The sequence below is a fragment of the Condylostylus longicornis genome, unplaced genomic scaffold (assembly GCF_029603195.1).
Source record: "Condylostylus longicornis isolate FDR11 unplaced genomic scaffold, ASM2960319v2 ptg000163l, whole genome shotgun sequence".
NCBI lineage: Eukaryota > Metazoa > Arthropoda > Insecta > Diptera > Dolichopodidae > Condylostylus > Condylostylus longicornis.
Window position 1 is genome coordinate 639,674 of NW_026578131.1, and position 15,889 is coordinate 655,562.

The 15,889-nt window shown below is 29.0% G+C and overlaps 5 protein-coding genes and 1 long non-coding RNA gene across 11 annotated transcripts; 4 read left to right on the forward strand and 2 right to left on the reverse strand.

Annotated features, from left to right (window-relative positions):
* Positions 1 to 143: 143 nt before the first annotated feature.
* Positions 144 to 663, forward strand: LOC129616234 (uncharacterized). Its single transcript, XR_008697524.1, has 2 exons — positions 144 to 239; positions 338 to 663. It is a non-coding gene; the product is annotated as an uncharacterized LOC129616234 (long non-coding RNA).
* A 1,101-nt stretch (positions 664 to 1,764) lies between these two features.
* Positions 1,765 to 3,820, forward strand: LOC129616215 (uncharacterized). Its single transcript, XM_055531727.1, has 4 exons — positions 1,765 to 2,090; positions 2,238 to 2,838; positions 2,910 to 3,394; positions 3,452 to 3,820. Exons 1-4 carry the CDS (start codon positions 1,983 to 1,985, stop codon positions 3,527 to 3,529), a joined length of 1,272 nt encoding a protein of 423 aa, XP_055387702.1. The 5' UTR covers positions 1,765 to 1,982; the 3' UTR covers positions 3,530 to 3,820.
* Positions 3,821 to 3,910: 90 nt separating this feature from the next.
* On the reverse strand, positions 3,911 to 7,993 carry LOC129616135 (transcription initiation factor IIA subunit 1). Its single transcript, XM_055531612.1, has 6 exons — positions 7,776 to 7,993; positions 7,326 to 7,523; positions 6,477 to 6,812; positions 5,661 to 5,868; positions 4,560 to 4,807; positions 3,911 to 4,503 (listed from the first exon to the last, which is right to left on the reverse strand). The coding sequence occupies exons 1-6, from the start codon at positions 7,797 to 7,799 to the stop codon at positions 4,396 to 4,398; spliced, it is 1,122 nt and encodes a 373-aa protein (XP_055387587.1). The 5' UTR covers positions 7,800 to 7,993; the 3' UTR covers positions 3,911 to 4,395.
* A 615-nt stretch (positions 7,994 to 8,608) lies between these two features.
* Positions 8,609 to 9,849, forward strand: LOC129616136 (39S ribosomal protein L19, mitochondrial). Its single transcript, XM_055531613.1, has 3 exons — positions 8,609 to 8,755; positions 8,818 to 9,099; positions 9,152 to 9,849. Exons 1-3 carry the CDS (start codon positions 8,695 to 8,697, stop codon positions 9,694 to 9,696), a joined length of 888 nt encoding a protein of 295 aa, XP_055387588.1. The 5' UTR covers positions 8,609 to 8,694; the 3' UTR covers positions 9,697 to 9,849.
* A 59-nt stretch (positions 9,850 to 9,908) lies between these two features.
* Positions 9,909 to 11,412, reverse strand: LOC129616138 (protein unc-50 homolog). Of its 2 annotated transcripts, XM_055531615.1 has the most exons (6): positions 11,362 to 11,412; positions 10,877 to 11,229; positions 10,754 to 10,819; positions 10,494 to 10,671; positions 10,251 to 10,432; positions 9,909 to 10,186 (listed from the first exon to the last, which is right to left on the reverse strand). In XM_055531615.1, exons 2-6 carry the CDS (start codon positions 11,103 to 11,105, stop codon positions 10,050 to 10,052), a joined length of 792 nt encoding a protein of 263 aa, XP_055387590.1. In that variant the 5' UTR covers positions 11,106 to 11,229; positions 11,362 to 11,412; the 3' UTR covers positions 9,909 to 10,049. The 2 variants fall into 2 exon arrangements, with proteins under 2 accessions (XP_055387590.1, XP_055387589.1); XM_055531614.1 differs by lacking the exon at positions 11,362 to 11,412 and having other exon boundaries at positions 10,877 to 11,352.
* An 893-nt stretch (positions 11,413 to 12,305) lies between these two features.
* On the forward strand, positions 12,306 to 15,889 carry LOC129616134 (mothers against decapentaplegic homolog 4). Of its 5 annotated transcripts, XM_055531608.1 has the most exons (11): positions 12,306 to 12,398; positions 12,462 to 12,594; positions 12,663 to 12,811; positions 12,866 to 13,146; positions 13,205 to 13,550; positions 13,700 to 13,834; positions 14,059 to 14,565; positions 14,620 to 14,863; positions 14,928 to 15,096; positions 15,175 to 15,301; positions 15,362 to 15,888. In XM_055531608.1, exons 3-11 carry the CDS (start codon positions 12,757 to 12,759, stop codon positions 15,568 to 15,570), a joined length of 2,073 nt encoding a protein of 690 aa, XP_055387583.1. In that variant the 5' UTR covers positions 12,306 to 12,398; positions 12,462 to 12,594; positions 12,663 to 12,756; the 3' UTR covers positions 15,571 to 15,888. The 5 variants fall into 5 exon arrangements, with proteins under 5 accessions (XP_055387583.1, XP_055387582.1, XP_055387584.1 ...); XM_055531607.1 differs by having other exon boundaries at positions 12,313 to 12,585; XM_055531609.1 differs by having other exon boundaries at positions 12,313 to 12,570.

Below are 15,889 nucleotides of genomic sequence, written 5' to 3' on the forward strand. Positions count from 1 at the left end.
ACAAATTAAGTTAAAATTTCAATTATTCATTTTTCAATCTTTTTCATATAAATAAATATAAATAGCTTTTTAAATGGTTGACGAACACTTCCCATAGACATTGTTAATGAGATCAATAATAATTTTATGGGCAGTGACCATGTCAACCGTGGAAGGAAAGTGTTGTTGAAAGAAACGATTGATGACCACTTCTCAAAAAATTATCGCATTTAATTTTAATAGAATCAATAATATCACGAGTATGAGATCAATGTCGTTAAAAATTTTTAAATTACTTGTATTTTATTTTTGCCTAATTCTATCAACTTTTCTAATTCATCTAATTTTGTGCTTGCAGTTTTATTAAATGTTGAATTTCGAATATTTACATCCAGTCTTCAAGACTTTGGTATACATATTCATTTATATGAACATAGCCAATATAGTATAGTAACAACCAAATTTATCAGCCACATTATGGTACTCAGGAAGTTTTTCTGGTTGCTTAGATTGAACTATGTTAAAGTTTTGTAAGTATTAACTTGTTAACAATAATACAAAAGTTTGTGCTCTATCTTTTTCTATAAGAATTTCCTCAACTTGCACATAATTTTTTTGATTGGGAGCTGTATGTTACAATTCCATTTATTAGCAGAAATAAAAAAAACATATGTATTAGTGAAATTGTAATATGAGTTTAATATTTAATCTGATTCATATTCTTCATCAAAGTTAGGAAACAAAGACCTATTCACATTCAAGTCTATTACTTGAGAATTTATGAATTCCGGTATTTCAATCATTTTAAACTTATTTTCAGGTGGATCTTTCTCGGGTTTATTTTGACTTGAAAAAAGATTTGCTTTCAATTGAAGTTCTTCAACCTAAATAAAAAAAATTACATTAAATGTTATTTTTTTTAAATAAAAGAAAGATACCTTCAGAATATTTATATGTTCATTTATTTTATTAATCATTTCTGTCAGTTTTTTCTCCGCTTTCAATAATGCAAGTTGTTCTCCTTGCAATTTTGATATTTTTTGAGTATCCATTGTGTTTTGATAATACTTTTCATTTTGTAAATTGAACCTTTTAAATTTCAATTTGCTTTCAGATTAGTACATAGTACAGGCATTTTTGACGTTTCACATTGATAATTTAAACAAACAGTTATTTTTAAACTGATATTTCTTTATTTGTAAACATTTGAATGACGCCAGACCATTCATTCTAAAACTGTTTCAGGTTGTTGGCCCCAATAATCTTCTAGGGATGGTAATTTCGCTACTAGTTAATAGATCTTATGTATTTTACATAAAGCAACGTAAATTTTAATTAATTTACATTGTATTTTAATTTACATTTACCTTGATTGCCACCTTATTTACAATCTACTTTATCTTCCAATTAAAATTATATTTCTGAGTAAATCAAACTAACATTAATGGTGCATTTTGATGGGTGTGATTTTAAGCAAATATGTGTACGTTATTTATAATACTACGTATACTCTCAAATAATACCACATATCTGCATGAAACTAAATTTTGCGCCAACATTTCAAAGATATTTGAGCGCAAACATTTTTTGCCTCTTCGTTACTCGCTGTAGCAAATAATAAAAAAATTATTGTCCGTAAGGCAATTAGATTCCATAAAAATGTTATTAATCTTAAATTGACGACTGGCGACTCATACGTAAGGTGTGGTGTACATTTTAAAATATTATATGTGCTATTTTGCAGTACCACTCTTGAAAATAACCTTCAATATAATCATACATGGAGAAAATAATGAAAGGTACGCGTTACCAAAAGGAAAAATCAATAACGGTGTATTTTTAGTTCTTTGTTTAGTTTCGTCATGGAAAAAGGATTCTTTTACTGTTTAATTTAAAGATTTTTTTATTAAGATATAGTTTAAATTGTGATAAAACGTTAATCAATAAAGTGATACTTTTTATAAAAGGTTTTCATATTGTAAATCGATGCAAAATTTAAAAAAATGGTAGGTAAAGACAGTAAACCAGTTTTTATACCCCCACGAAAAAGACAAAGCTCAAAAAAACCAACGAACGGCCAAAATTATGTTGATCATATTGTTACTTCACAAGTAAGTATCTGAATATAGTCATAAAAGTATTGAAAAATTATGTAACTTTCATTAAAAACAATAAGGAAATCAAAAATTTATATCTTTTATGTGCCTTTTATAAGAGTATGTACATATGATTTTTAATCAAACGCGTAAAATTTTTAGCCAAGACAAAAAACTTCTCCACCTGATGGTCTTGAGGAAGATTTATTGAAAACGTCTCTTCTTATCAAAAACAAGCAGCCACTGCCCCAATTGCCAAAGGAAGCTACAGAAAACTTACCATCTAAACTTCCCAGCAATTCAGCAACAGATAAAGTTACATCGGTAAATGATTTAAAGACAAAAAATGCCAATGCAAGCACCAATAGTATGAGTAATGACAATATATTTCAAGCGTCAAAAAATCAATCTGTGTCTAGTAATAATACTCGCGAAAATATTAACATGATACCGAGCAATTATGGTGCTTCTGAAAATAGTCTCAGTGCCAAACTAAGTAAATCTCATGATTGCTTAACTTCTTCTTTGATAGCACCAGAAAGTCGATCGTCATCCACCAAGAAACGTGTCAATATACGAATGGACATTGAAAGTAAAAGCCCATCTAAAACTACTTCTTTAAATACAAATTTGCCAACACAAAACTGTGAAGATTTGGAATCAGGCGATACCAATATATTAAAACGTGATAATCCATCACAGCAAAGTTTGGATAAATATAGTACACGAAGATCCATTGATAGTAGTTACCTTACTATGACGGGTACATTTTTAGAAAAAACATGTACATACATACACACTTTACATTATTTTAAATGTTTTTATCAATTCTAGGAACAATCAAAAGAGGCAAAAAGAAAGGACAGTCAATGGATCTTCAAGTAAATATTAGTCGCGAAGAATTAGAAAAAATTAATGCAACAGCTTTGGAAATAGAAACAAAAAAAGGAAATCTATGTTGCATTTGTAATATATCTACAGGGTTTCACATATTCATTTTGTCATTAATCTGTTTTCCATTTGTTTTTTTAATAACAAGTATTTATTCTTTTTATATTGGAACGTTGACATGGTATAACATGTTTAACTATTTCAATGAAGATAAGACATATTTCCATAAAATATTTTTTTCACCAATATTAATTCTGGCATATCCTGTTGTTATAACATTTTGTACACTTGGATTAGGTATTTATGCAAGTTTCATTCAGCTAAGTCTTCAATTCAGTAGCTGGGTAAATGAGATTTTGGATATCGAAAAAGGATTTTATGGCTGGCTTTGCAGCTTTTTGCGATTATCTGATTGCAGTCCGTATGAGGTTAGTAAATATTTCAAACTTAAAAAAAAAACATACTTTAAAGAATGCAATTTACAGGTTGTTATATTAACTGAGCTTCGCTTATCGGAGGATAATCCTAATGCTAACTCTTCAACTGAAGAACTATCTTTGTAGTTCAATTTTTTTTTCAAGACTGACAGAACACATATTATATCTAATATTTCATTTATAATGACACAATAAATAAACTATTTCTTTAAAAATAAATGAAGGAGGAAAATTTCTTAAAGCAAATTTATTTTGTTAAAAGAGTTCTACCAGCACAAATATGTAAATCCAATGTGTATTTTACTTGAAATTATATCGTTGATTCATCTTTGAAAATTTAAATATTATACATACATACTTAATATTTTCTTTTTACAATATAATTCTGTAATATTAAATTAATAAAATGATTTACCAAAAAATAATTTTATTTACGTTTACTATCGACTTTTAAAAAAAAAACATTTTTTGAAAATGTAACAGCTTCGAGAGATTAAAAAAACAATCTTAAATTCGCTTAACTTTTATTACTCAAATAATTCTATATGTAACTGAACAAACAAAATAAGCTAAAGTAAACCAAACTAAAAAAAAAAAGTCAATACGTTTTTTATAATATTAAAAACTAAGTATAATTAAAATAACAAATTTCGTTGCTTTGCATGTATATCTTCAAAAAAAATTACATATTTAAAATTTTGATCTATTTTTCATGTCTTTTCCAGAAAACAAGTTTTTGAATTAAATACTTGAATTAGCTTTTTATTACATACATATTATTTAGATTTAAATTTAATCTTTGCGAAATATGTTATTTGCATAAACTATATTTTGAGCACTATAAATTTTTGATTTATATTAGTCTCTTGATTAACAGATATACATTTACAAAAAGGACATAACACTTCCATCTCATGTTTTTCATTTTCTCTCATTTTTTTTAATTATCTAACAACTAATTATAAATTATTTAATGTATATTTGAATACTGCCTACCACTCTGCGTCGCCATTTGATTTTTGAAAAACATAATCCTTACCCCCTATGTTCATGATTCCATCTTTTAAGTAAAATTTCCATTTATTTCTTGATCGTGTAATCTATAAATTAAAAAGTCTTAAATGTTCAAAAATGTGAGTTCAATCAACTAAAAAACCTTATCATATTGACAGACAACCACATTATCAGTGTCAAATAAATCACTTGCATCTTCATCAGTTACATCATCTTCGCTATTTAAAGGTTCTTCTTCAGCGCCACCTTCGCCATCATTATCTTCATCATCATCACGATCAGGATCTTCATCTTCTTCATTATCTAAATTTTCATCACTTTCCTCACTGCCATCTTCGTCCGAAGTGTCGACTGCCCCATCCAACTGTTGTTTTGCGACGTTAAAATTTTCTAAAAATTTTAAATTTAATAATGCAAAAAAATTTTTCTAACCTCATTCTGTATCTCACTAATCTAGATGCTTTCAAATCAATATTTGAATTAAAAAATATCGCTTCATCTAATAAATAACATCTAATAGCATTACTAATTTGTTCAATTACATTTTCTCAATTTTTTCAAACTTACATATATACATACATATGTACATATATAGGATATTATCGAAAAGTAATCAAAAATGTTTATCAATGCAGCGTCAATGCAACAAAAGTTGCTGATGCGTTTACCTTGCTGATGCAATATTATTTTGACTTTTTGGGACACTTTCTAAATCATATGTTTTTTCACATTTATTTTGAAAATGTAAAAGAAAATCTGTTAAAAAAATTTTTTAATTTCAATAAAGTTTTTGGAGATTTTAATATAATTGAACATTTAAAAATATTAATACCGTGCATAAAGAAATAATTAACTTTATTAGTTATTCAGTTAAAATAAATTATTTACTTCTCAGCTTCCATTTAAAAACTTTGCATCAATACAAACTCACAAAAAAATTGATGCACAGTTGATTTAATAAGGTGCGTATACGATGTGTATTTCTGACATTTTTGGACACCAAATATTTAAAGTATTACTGTATTGATGCGTTTTCGTACACGATTTTTACGTGATTACGCATCGACTACTTTCCGATTATACCCATAGTATATCGTAAAAATAATAATATCATTAAAATGTGACTGAATTTTTTATATTTAATTTAAATATAAAACTACTTATTTTATTGGTATTCAATCACTTTCTTACCATCCGATGATTAAAAATGCGAGAAACAGAATGAGTTAATTTTTAAACTTACTATGAATAGCTGAGTTCTGCAAAGCTGCATTAACATGTTGTTGCAGCACGTTGGATGCTAATGCTGTCGGGAGGGACATAATTGATGAAATTAAGTTTGCGGTTAATATCTGGGTTAATTGATTTTCTTGCAATGCCGATGCTGGTACATGAATTGTTAAAACTCGAGATTCTGAATTGACAGTACCTGGTTGAGCTGGTAAGGTTATCTAGAATTATTTTAACAAATTTTTTAACTATGTTAGTTATTGTTATAATCAGTTTACATGACGATTAGTTCATTCTCAGTTTGCAAAAGTTTGTAAATAAAAATTGCTTCCAAAAAACATACTCGTATACATATGTGTGTTTAGTATATATACATACTAAAATTTTCAATTCAAGTCTAAAGCACAAGTCAGATAATGTATTTTAAAAAGTTTATTTGAAGTCTCTTATATCTGCATTCTTTAATTCTTCGATAAAGTGTAAAAATAGTGTATGCATATTTAAAAATCAAAAAAAATTCTTAGGAAATCAATGCGACTGTGGATATTAAGATTTAAGGGAAATAAAAATATAACGAGAGAAAAATTTAGTATGTATGTATACTTGAATATGTAAATAAAATATGATAGTTACCAGTGATATAATTAATAATAGAAGAATATAATAAACTAATTATAAATATCATGTTACCTACAAATTGCGATATATGCAGGTAAATCGTTTTTGGTAAAAAATTTTTAATTAATAACTTTTTCTGACACAATTATATTCTAAAACCAACTGTGAAGTTCTGAAACTTTTAGAAGCGGTATGATTTTTTTTTTCTTACATTAACGGGCATTATTTTATTAGGATCCAGGGCTGCTACTGCAGGTATTGCAGATGACGGTGTTTGCTGTGCGGGTACTTGTTGCTGTTGTACTTGTAATTGTTGCTGAGATTGTTGCTGTTGTTGCATGTTTTGTTGCTGTAGATTTGTGTTTGCAGTTGGACCTTGGACGTTTTGAGGCTTTGGTTGAGTGTTAACTGTAGCTTTAGAATTGCCATTTAATGCTTGTGCTACAGGAGTTCCACCTGTATTATCCTTATTGTTTTCGTTGTTCCCTGCAGCTGCAATAGCGTTTTTATTTGCGGCAGCCTTAGCTTTGGTTTTATTTGTTGCACTCTACAAAAAATTTTTAATATATATTAGAAAGAAAGTACGAAGAATGAGCAGTTATAATCAGACACTTCAGTAAAATATTTTTATATAATTTATTCACCATACTAGAACATGAATTTACACATTCTTCTATTACTTAAATGTCTGATATATTTGAAAAAAAGTCAGGTGCTACTTAAACAAATGTTTACCTTTGGCTGTATTTGAAGACCACATTAATTTTTGTGTTTTTCGGTTACATGTACAACATGTAGCATTTTTAAACAAATCGATACAATATGTTATTGTAATTGGAAATACATATATTTTTCATTTTGGGAGATGTATACGGTTATTATGTTTATAAAGTTGTTAATCAATGTTGATCAGATTGCACAATGTAATTATAGTGAAATTGATTATACAATATACATAAATTTAATGCATACTCAATGCTAATGAATTTTATATTAAGGTATTAATTCTTAATAGTAAGATTAACTCTATTTTAATAGGTTGCTTAAAACAAATCCATACCTTTGGGTTATTGGCAATTATTGGAGGAGGTGTTGGCTCTGGAGGATCTGGAGTAATTTCTACTGCCCTACTTGCCAAAATTTTATTTGTCCATATTTGTTTCATCTCCTGTAGGACTTGTTCGTCGACACCTTCATCCAAAAACGCATCTCTTACACTCGAAATGACATCTTCAATTACCGAATGGTACAATTTTAGCTAAAATATATATGAAAATCATTATTTAATATATGCGAAAAACTATGTTAAACAAATTGGAAATAAGTTGACATACATATGTATGTACATATATATACAGAATAAGGCTTTTCAGCATAGATTATATAAATTTAAATTTTTTCTCGAATAATACATATTCATTAAAGCAAAAATTGTATTTTACTTCGATTTAAAATGAAATTCCATATACAATATGGGTACGTGCACTGTTATTGAAACAATTGAACTTACCACAGATGTTTGACACAAGGCCATAATTTTATTTTGACGAAATTAATAAATTTTTGGGTAGAGTATTTTTGTATTTAGTTGTTCAAATCAAAGTAGCTCTAATATGTAGTTAAAAATTAATAAATTTTGATAAAATATTAAATAAATCTGCATTAATGTTTCAATCAGGCCTTCGATCAAATAAAACTCTTCCAATTGAGGTTTTGAGCAATGGCTGCCAAGTGCCAAAATGTGATAAAGGTTGGATATTTGATTACATGCAAAGTACTTATTTAGTACATACTTCAGACAATTTTTTTGCAATAACATCGGATCTATAAAAAGCTATGTTTGCACCAAGGCTTTTGAATATTGATTTATATAATACTTTTAACTTCGTTTTGGATACAAACACAAAATTGTTTTCTAAGCAAGAGGAATGAAACGTATGTCAACTATTTATATAAGATTCTTCCACTTGAAAACTTTTAAATATATTTTTTAATGGCTGCAGAAAGGTTTCACTTTTCTAAGTTAATACTTCCTGTCCACTTTATTCTAAATATTTATCATCCAAAATTAATAAAGCAGCTGTGTTCTCAGACTCTCCTTGAATACTTTATCGACAAAAGATATTCTTCCCGTTCAAATATTTAATAAATCCTTTCACAAACCCGTTTTTTAATTTGCTAATCTGTGTTTGTGTTTAGTACTAACAAAAGCCAGTCTATGTTTAGAATCCGTCTATTACGTAGCATTGACATTCGACTTTTCAATCAAAAATGACATCGACGTATTTTTCTTCTATGCATAAACTTTGTTATTATGAATTTTTTTATGGTTACTTTTTTTTATTTACTTAATAAATTTATCAATCAATAAAACATCTGTTTCTGTTCTATTGCTCTGTTCTATTGTTCTTATTTCTGAATAAGGGAAAATGAATTTTTTAATAAAAATACCTAATAATTTATTGAATAAAAGGCGAATATTTAATTTAGGTAGCTAAATCAACAAATAAAATTTTATATTTGTTAATTTTTATTTGCTTTTATAACCTTAGAAGCCATATTTTATTCAACCAAAGTAACCCCACAAAATTCAAAAATTTTAAACAAAGTTGAAACGAGAAAACCTATTGTGCCGCCTGAGTTTAGGTTTATTTATCCAGAGTTTCTACCAGATCCGAACATTAAATGGAGAAATGGAATACGCGAAAAATTAGAACGAATTGATATGTTGAATAGACGTGCTAATATTGATATTCCAGAGTTTTATGTTGGTTCTATATTAGCTGCTACAAGTGCAGATCCACTTTCATCTGGAAAAACAACACGATTTGTTGGTACGATTAAAAATTTTTTTGTTGCTGCATTTTAATTAAATTTTACTTTAAGGAATATGTATCGATCGAGATCGGTGTGGTTTAAGATCTCGCTTTATATTGAGAAATGTAATAGACCATCAAGGAATAGAAATTCAGTACGACATGTATGATCCAACTCTACAAAAAATTGAAGTTCTACGACTTGAAAAAAGACTGGATGATAAACTGTTTTATTTGCGAGACGCACTCCCCGAATTTAGTACTTTTGACATAAATATGGAAGCGGAAATATTGCCCGAGGGCTCAAAAATTCCAATTAATGACATAAAAGTAAAGTTAAAGCCAAAGCCGTGGCTAGAACGTTGGGAAAGGCAAAATTTAAAAGGAATTTCAAATATTAATGACTACTTGATAGAGAAACACATAATTAAAGCAAAAAAAGCAGAAACACCTTGGGAAAAATATGATTTAATGAAGGAATATCGCAAAACTATTCCAGAGGAGGAACAAAAAGAAATTTATGCTGAAGTTTATTCTCAACTACATCAACAAGATTTATCAAGAAAATTAACAAAAAGGAAAAGGACATTAATAAAACCGGCAAATTTGGCTTAAAATTTCTAAATAAATTTGTATCACATGTATTCCTCTCTGTTTTGTTTTAATTTTTCTAAGGTACCTATTGGTCTATACGATGGTCAAAATATCCATACGAAATATTAAAAAAATTTCAAATTTTTAAATCTTTCTTTCCACTAATATTTCTAACAGAATGCGCAAATTTACACAATATTTTGTAATTTTTATATTAAATTATTTTTTTTTTATTTCGTGGTCGCATTTCGCAATGTTTTATTTACATAGAAAAATGAGTTAGATAATTATATATTCTAAAGAAAAATAAAAATTTCAATAAAGCCTTAAATATATTAGATATAATGTACATAAAAAATTACATATAAATTATTTTAGTACACACGATACTTATAAAACATTATAAAAGAAACAGTAACATTCCACCCAATTATTATTGATATCAAATAAAATAAAAATAGTATTGGCAGAGGAATAAGTATAAGTCTGGTGTTTTTAAGATGTGGTATACCTATAATAATACAAATAAAATTGCTTCATAAATAAATTTCATAAAGATTTTGCCAAACTCTTACAATTATATCCTAAAAATGTTATATAAATATAATATCCTAAGGCCAGCAGCCAAAAAGTGTTTCCAAAAAGCCTTGATATGAAAAAATCCAGACTAATAGCCCAATTGTAAAAAAGTAATTGAACAAAGTGTAATAACATCAAAGGCGGAAAGAAAGCATTAAGATGTACGTCGAAAGCATATCTGAAACAATTTTCTTTTATTTACTGAAAAGACAATATTACATTAACCTTTTTCAATTTACCCCCATTCAATATCAGCTTCGATTTGACTCGCACGCAAGTATCGGTTCGTAACTATCCAGAAGAAAGTGGCTACAATAATACCAGCGAAAATGCAATCGACGAATATAACGTAAAATATGAAAGATACGCTCTGCCAAAAAGTGAGATCTAAAACCCAACCGAATCCTAGAGAAGTTACTAAAACAATATAAAGAGTAGCAATGTTTAAGGTACTAATTGGCCATTGATTGTTATTTATTCTTTTTTTTATTAATCTTACCGAAAAGACAAACCACAAGAAGAACTAAGAAAGCAGGATCATCTCTTGCAAATTGGGCTTTTGTTTCTAAAAAGATGATTGTTGTATACTTAGGGTAATTTTTTTTCTGTGACTAATACTCACGTTTTCTGTAATTGAAATTTCTGTATACTTTTTGCGGTGATATGAATAAATATATCATTTGCCATAAAGCGAATTCAAAATCCATTTGGTCAAATTTAAATAATCTTCTTAAAAATTTTAAACTTTTCGATGTCGCTGATAAGCAATTATTGCTTTGGTAATTTGCTGGCGCTGGAAGAGGTGATGCACTTCTCGACCCATGACTTAAGGTCGAAGTAGTATATCTCATAATGTTTTGTGATTAAAATTAATACTTCTTTAATTACTTAATAGCTTCGGCTTCACCAAGTTAAATCAATGTTTACCTTTCTAGTATGAAAAATTCACGACGATATTCACTAAATTTTTTTTTGCTTTTAGGTTGTATATAGAGTGTTAAAAGTAAATTTTTGACGTTTATTGGAAAAAAAGTAAAAAATGATAAAATACACAAAAATTGTTTAAATAATGTATTCTTATTTTTAAATGATATTGTAATTACATACTATATTTCCAAAAAAATCTGAATACGTCTATACTTGTTTTGGGAATTTTTTGACAGCTGACAGTAATATGGAAATTTCAAGTCCAAATAGGCATTGAACAAAAGAACGTTTCTTTAATTTAACTTAAAGATTGAATTTGATTATATCAAAATTTTCAGATCGCGCTCTGAAAAGATGAAATCATTTTGTAATCTGAAACTGGGTTACCACTCCAGAAGTCCGAATGGTTGAGATTTGATACAATAATTGAGACTATTACATATATCCAAAAATATATTCCACTAATTCTCAAAAATCAAATTTTTTATATAGTGGTTTTGAAAAAAATATGCTCAAAATGTAAATTTAAATATACGCTCCTAAAATAAGCAACATTTGCAGTGAATTCAACTTTTTGCAATGCGATGATTTTAATCACGGCATACCGCGTAGCACTTCCATTTAGGTTTAGTACTAAATGAGGTACTATTTACATATACTACAAAATTTAAGATTAAGTCGTAGATAAAAACTGATGACTAACCATATGGTTGACGGTCACTTCCCGTAATATTATGATTCAATCGTTTAATTTTAATGGGCTGAATTGTTTGTGGGAAGTGAAGGTCAACCATAACAAAAGTCAGCTCACCAGTTTTCCAAACTACAACAAAAATTAATTGTCGCCATGATGAGAATAGAATACATAATTTCCCAAGGCCTGATGCCAAACAGAATTTACATATTAAGTAAAATAGGCATTATTTTATTGCTTCAATCAGTGTCCAGAGCTGCAATTCTGTTAGCCGTGATATGTATATGTATATTTAGAAAAATGTCACCAGATAAAATGGTACGTACAATTTTGATTTTTTAACATAAAAATAAAATTGTACTGTTAATAATGTAAACTCTACTTAAGGTTTTCATTTTGACATATTTCACATGAAATTTAGTTAAAAACCCGCTAGTTGGTGTTTCTCGTGCAGTGTTTGGTGTTATAAAAAAAGTCCAAAATTTATCTTAAATTCATCAATAATGAAAAATTAAATAAATCTGTAAATTATATTTTAAAATACATACAATAAATTGTTAGACTTTTTTAACAATACATTTATTAGGTAATATAATTTTTCGCGAATCAAAAAGTTCTACAAAGAAAGAATAAAGAAAAAGAAAAACTTGATTTTGCGTCTTACAGTCCCTCAACCCCTTCTCTAAAAGATCAAAGTGATTCAATTTTTGGTATTTATAGTAAATCAAAAGCAATAATTTTCCTTATATAAAATTGCGATAAAAATTCTTTTTTTTCGTACTAACAGTTAACAGTGCTTGTTTTCAAAAAGGAAGCGAAAAAATCATTGAAAAGTGGATGCAAGAACTTCAAGCCTGGGAGTTTCCCAGGATTACACAGGGATGGTCAGTTTAGCGAGTGGCCATATTTATGCAACGAATGTACCACCACAAGAAAGCAAGTTTTATATAAAATTATAATTTTTAACATTTCTTAATAGTTTTTATTTAGCATTAATAGTTCGTGAGATGAATTCAATGCCGCCGCCTCCCCCAGTAGGCACGGCAGCCCCCACCTCGGCTGATGCTTGTCTTTCTATAGTGCATTCATTAATGTGCCATCGACAAGGTGGTGAAAGTGAAGGTTTCGCTAAACGTGCTATTGAGTCTTTAGTGAAAAAATTAAAAGAAAAAAGGGATGAACTAGATTCATTAATAACAGCCATTACAACAAATGGTGCACATCCTAGCAAGTGTGTAACAATTCAAAGAACCCTAGATGGTCGTTTGCAAGTAAATATTAATGAATTTGGTTTTAAATTTCTTTCAATATTACATATTTAAATTCCAGGTTGCTGGTCGTAAAGGTTTCCCTCATGTCATTTACGCCAGAATATGGCGTTGGCCAGATTTACATAAAAATGAATTGAAACATGTTAAATATTGCCAATTTGCTTTTGATTTAAAATGCGACTCAGTTTGTGTAAACCCATATCATTATGAAAGAGTCGTTTCACCAGGTATAGACTTATCTGGACTAAGTTTGCAATCAGGACCAAGTCGAATTGTTAAAGATGAATATACTGCTGGTCCAGTTGTATCGGGTGGTATGGATATTGATGGAGGAGACATGGGTACTATTCAACATCATCCTTCATCTATAGGAACTCAAGGTTATGGATATCCTTCAGGACCAGGTTGGAAAAATGAATACTGATTTCTTACTTTTTTTTCGAAAAAATTTTTATTTGATGATGTTTCGATTTTGATTTACTTAATCGATTTAGTTTTTTTTATATTATTTTATTTTTTTTATTTTTTATGAATATTTTATAACTTTTCGAAGGCGATCCTAGTCAAATAGGATCTCTTTATCAAGGAAGACCTGTAGTTCCTAAAATTGAGCCGTCAGAAACTCCTCCGAGGGGTTCTTGGATTGGGGCTTCCCCAAGACTACCACAAACTCTACCTTCGCAACATCGTAAGGGTCTTTTTTACCTTTATTTTTTTTTTTGTTTTTTTTTTTTTCGTTTTTTTTTGTGCTTTTTTTTGTGGTCCTTCGTTTGTTGAATAATTAAGTTTTTAAATATAAGATTACATATTTATTTTTTCAAACACAAAAAAAAATAAGCTTGAATTATTTTATTAATCATGTTATTTGCACATCATCATATCATTTTGATTTTTTTTTATAATATTTGATAGCTGTACCTCATGGAATGCCATTACCACCACCAGGAACTCTTAATCCCGCAATGTTACAAACTCAATCGGGTCCACAACCTCCAGGTTCTGTCGGTGGTTCATCCTCAAACATAAGCTCTCCAAGTGGTCCGCTTCAAAATTCTGTACAATCAAATAATCAACCGCAATCAGGTTCTGCACAACAATCGCAACAAGGAACTCAAAATAATGATTCTGGAGGATATTATAGTACTCAAACAACAGATCAACTGCCGCCTGATTCTCAATTGACTGGACCTCTGAACGTAGTTACATCTCCAATGTCGCCACATATGCAGCAGAACGGCTATGTAACAATGGCTTCTAATAACCAGGCAACACAAGTTCAGACTTATACACAACCTTCAAATGGTAGTGGTAACGTTGTAGCTGGAGGAGTTGTTCAAGGCACATGGACAGGATCCAATACTCTCACATACACTCAATCGATACCACCACCCGATCCTAGATCGCAGCATGCAAATTACTGTATAAACCTAGACAACATTTTTGCCTTGTAAACAAACTTTCTTTTACTTATAGGGGCTAATCCAGTTCCAGGGGAAATACCTGGGCAACCTCGTTTATTATCAAGGCAACCTGCGCCAGAGTATTGGTGTTCAATAGCATATTTTGAACTTGACACACAGGTTGGTGAGACATTTAAGGTTCCATCAGCTAAGCCACATGTTATTGTTGATGGTTACGTAGATCCCTCAGGAGGTAACAGATTTTGTTTAGGGGCTTTAAGTAATGTACATCGTACCGAACAGAGTGAAAGGGCTCGGTAAAGAACCTTTATGAAATTTTTGTCAAATTAAAAAAATTAAATTAACACAATGTTGTTTCAGGTTACATATAGGCAAAGGTGTTCAACTTGATCTAAGAGGAGAAGGCGATGTCTGGTTGAGATGCATTAGTGACAATTCTGTTTTTGTTCAAAGTTATTATCTAGACCGAGAGGCTGGTCGAACACCAGGAGATGCAGTACATAAAATATATCCAGCAGCTTGTATTAAAGTTAGCATAATATTGAACTAATACATTCTTAAGTCGGAAATACCATAAAAACAATTTCAAATCATGCTATAATTTTAGGTTTTTGATTTAAGACAGTGCCATAGACAAATGCAATCATTGGCAGCCAATGCTAGGGCTGCAGCAGCTGCACAAGCAGCAGCAGTTGCCGGACTTCCAAATTCTCAAATTCCTGCACCTCCAAGAGGTATGTAGACGTTTTCTTACTTCAAATTATTTAAATACATAATTTAAAAATTTTTAAAAGGTTTATCTGCAGCAGCTGGAATAGGAGTTGATGATTTAAGACGGTTGTGTATCTTACGTTTGAGTTTTGTAAAAGGATGGGGACCTGATTATCCAAGAATTTCAATTAAAGAAACACCATGTTGGATTGAGGTACATTTACACAGGGCGTTACAATTACTCGATGAAGTTTTGCATACAATGCCAATCGATGGTAGGGTTATTGAGTAAAGGGTGAAAAAGTAAAAATTTTGTAAGTTGATCTTAAACTAATATTGTATAATTAAATTTAAATTAAAAATGTTTATTTTTACTTTTTAACATATAATAATTATTCATATATATATTAACTTTTAATACTTATTGAAATTAGGTTTTATTTTAAAATAACTTAAATTATCAATATATTTCAAAAAGAACAATATTATTCTACTTTTCTATTTTAAAAGTTTAATTTAAAATAGTCTCAGAAAAATTAAAAATTATATAATACATATGTACATTATCAGATTCGAAGTATCAACATTTATGCATTAATTAAAATCAGTAA

Excerpts from the sequence above, each read along its gene's own strand:
- LOC129616138 (XM_055531615.1), bottom strand. The coding sequence starts at position 11,105 with ATGAGATATACTACTTCGACCTTAAGTCATGGGTCGAGAAGTGCATCA. Across the intron at positions 10,672-10,753 it reads TCTTGTGGTTTGTCTTTTCG|TAACTTCTCTAGGATTCGGT; the intron begins GTAAGATTAATA and ends ATATTGTTTTAG. Across the intron at positions 10,187-10,250 it reads AACATTTTTAGGATATAATT|GTATACCACATCTTAAAAAC; the intron begins GTAAGAGTTTGG and ends GTATTATTATAG.
- LOC129616134 (XM_055531608.1), top strand. The coding sequence starts at position 12,757 with ATGGTCAGTTTAGCGAGTGGCCATATTTATGCAACGAATGTACCACCA. Across the intron at positions 13,147-13,204 it reads CCCTAGATGGTCGTTTGCAA|GTTGCTGGTCGTAAAGGTTT; the intron begins GTAAATATTAAT and ends TTTAAATTCCAG. Across the intron at positions 14,864-14,927 it reads GAACAGAGTGAAAGGGCTCG|GTTACATATAGGCAAAGGTG; the intron begins GTAAAGAACCTT and ends ATGTTGTTTCAG.
- LOC129616135 (XM_055531612.1), bottom strand. The coding sequence starts at position 7,799 with ATGGCCTTGTGTCAAACATCTGTG. Across the intron at positions 6,813-7,325 it reads TAATTGCCAATAACCCAAAG|AGTGCAACAAATAAAACCAA; the intron begins GTATGGATTTGT and ends AATTTTTTGTAG. Across the intron at positions 5,869-6,476 it reads ATAAAATAATGCCCGTTAAT|ATAACCTTACCAGCTCAACC; the intron begins GTAAGAAAAAAA and ends AAATAATTCTAG.
- LOC129616136 (XM_055531613.1), top strand. The coding sequence starts at position 8,695 with ATGAATTTTTTAATAAAAATACCTAATAATTTATTGAATAAAAGGCGA. Across the intron at positions 8,756-8,817 it reads AAGGCGAATATTTAATTTAG|AAGCCATATTTTATTCAACC; the intron begins GTAGCTAAATCA and ends TTATAACCTTAG. Across the intron at positions 9,100-9,151 it reads AAAAACAACACGATTTGTTG|GAATATGTATCGATCGAGAT; the intron begins GTACGATTAAAA and ends TTTTACTTTAAG.
- LOC129616215 (XM_055531727.1), top strand. The coding sequence starts at position 1,983 with ATGGTAGGTAAAGACAGTAAACCAGTTTTTATACCCCCACGAAAAAGA. Across the intron at positions 2,839-2,909 it reads TAGTTACCTTACTATGACGG|GAACAATCAAAAGAGGCAAA; the intron begins GTACATTTTTAG and ends TATCAATTCTAG. Across the intron at positions 3,395-3,451 it reads CTGATTGCAGTCCGTATGAG|GTTGTTATATTAACTGAGCT; the intron begins GTTAGTAAATAT and ends TGCAATTTACAG.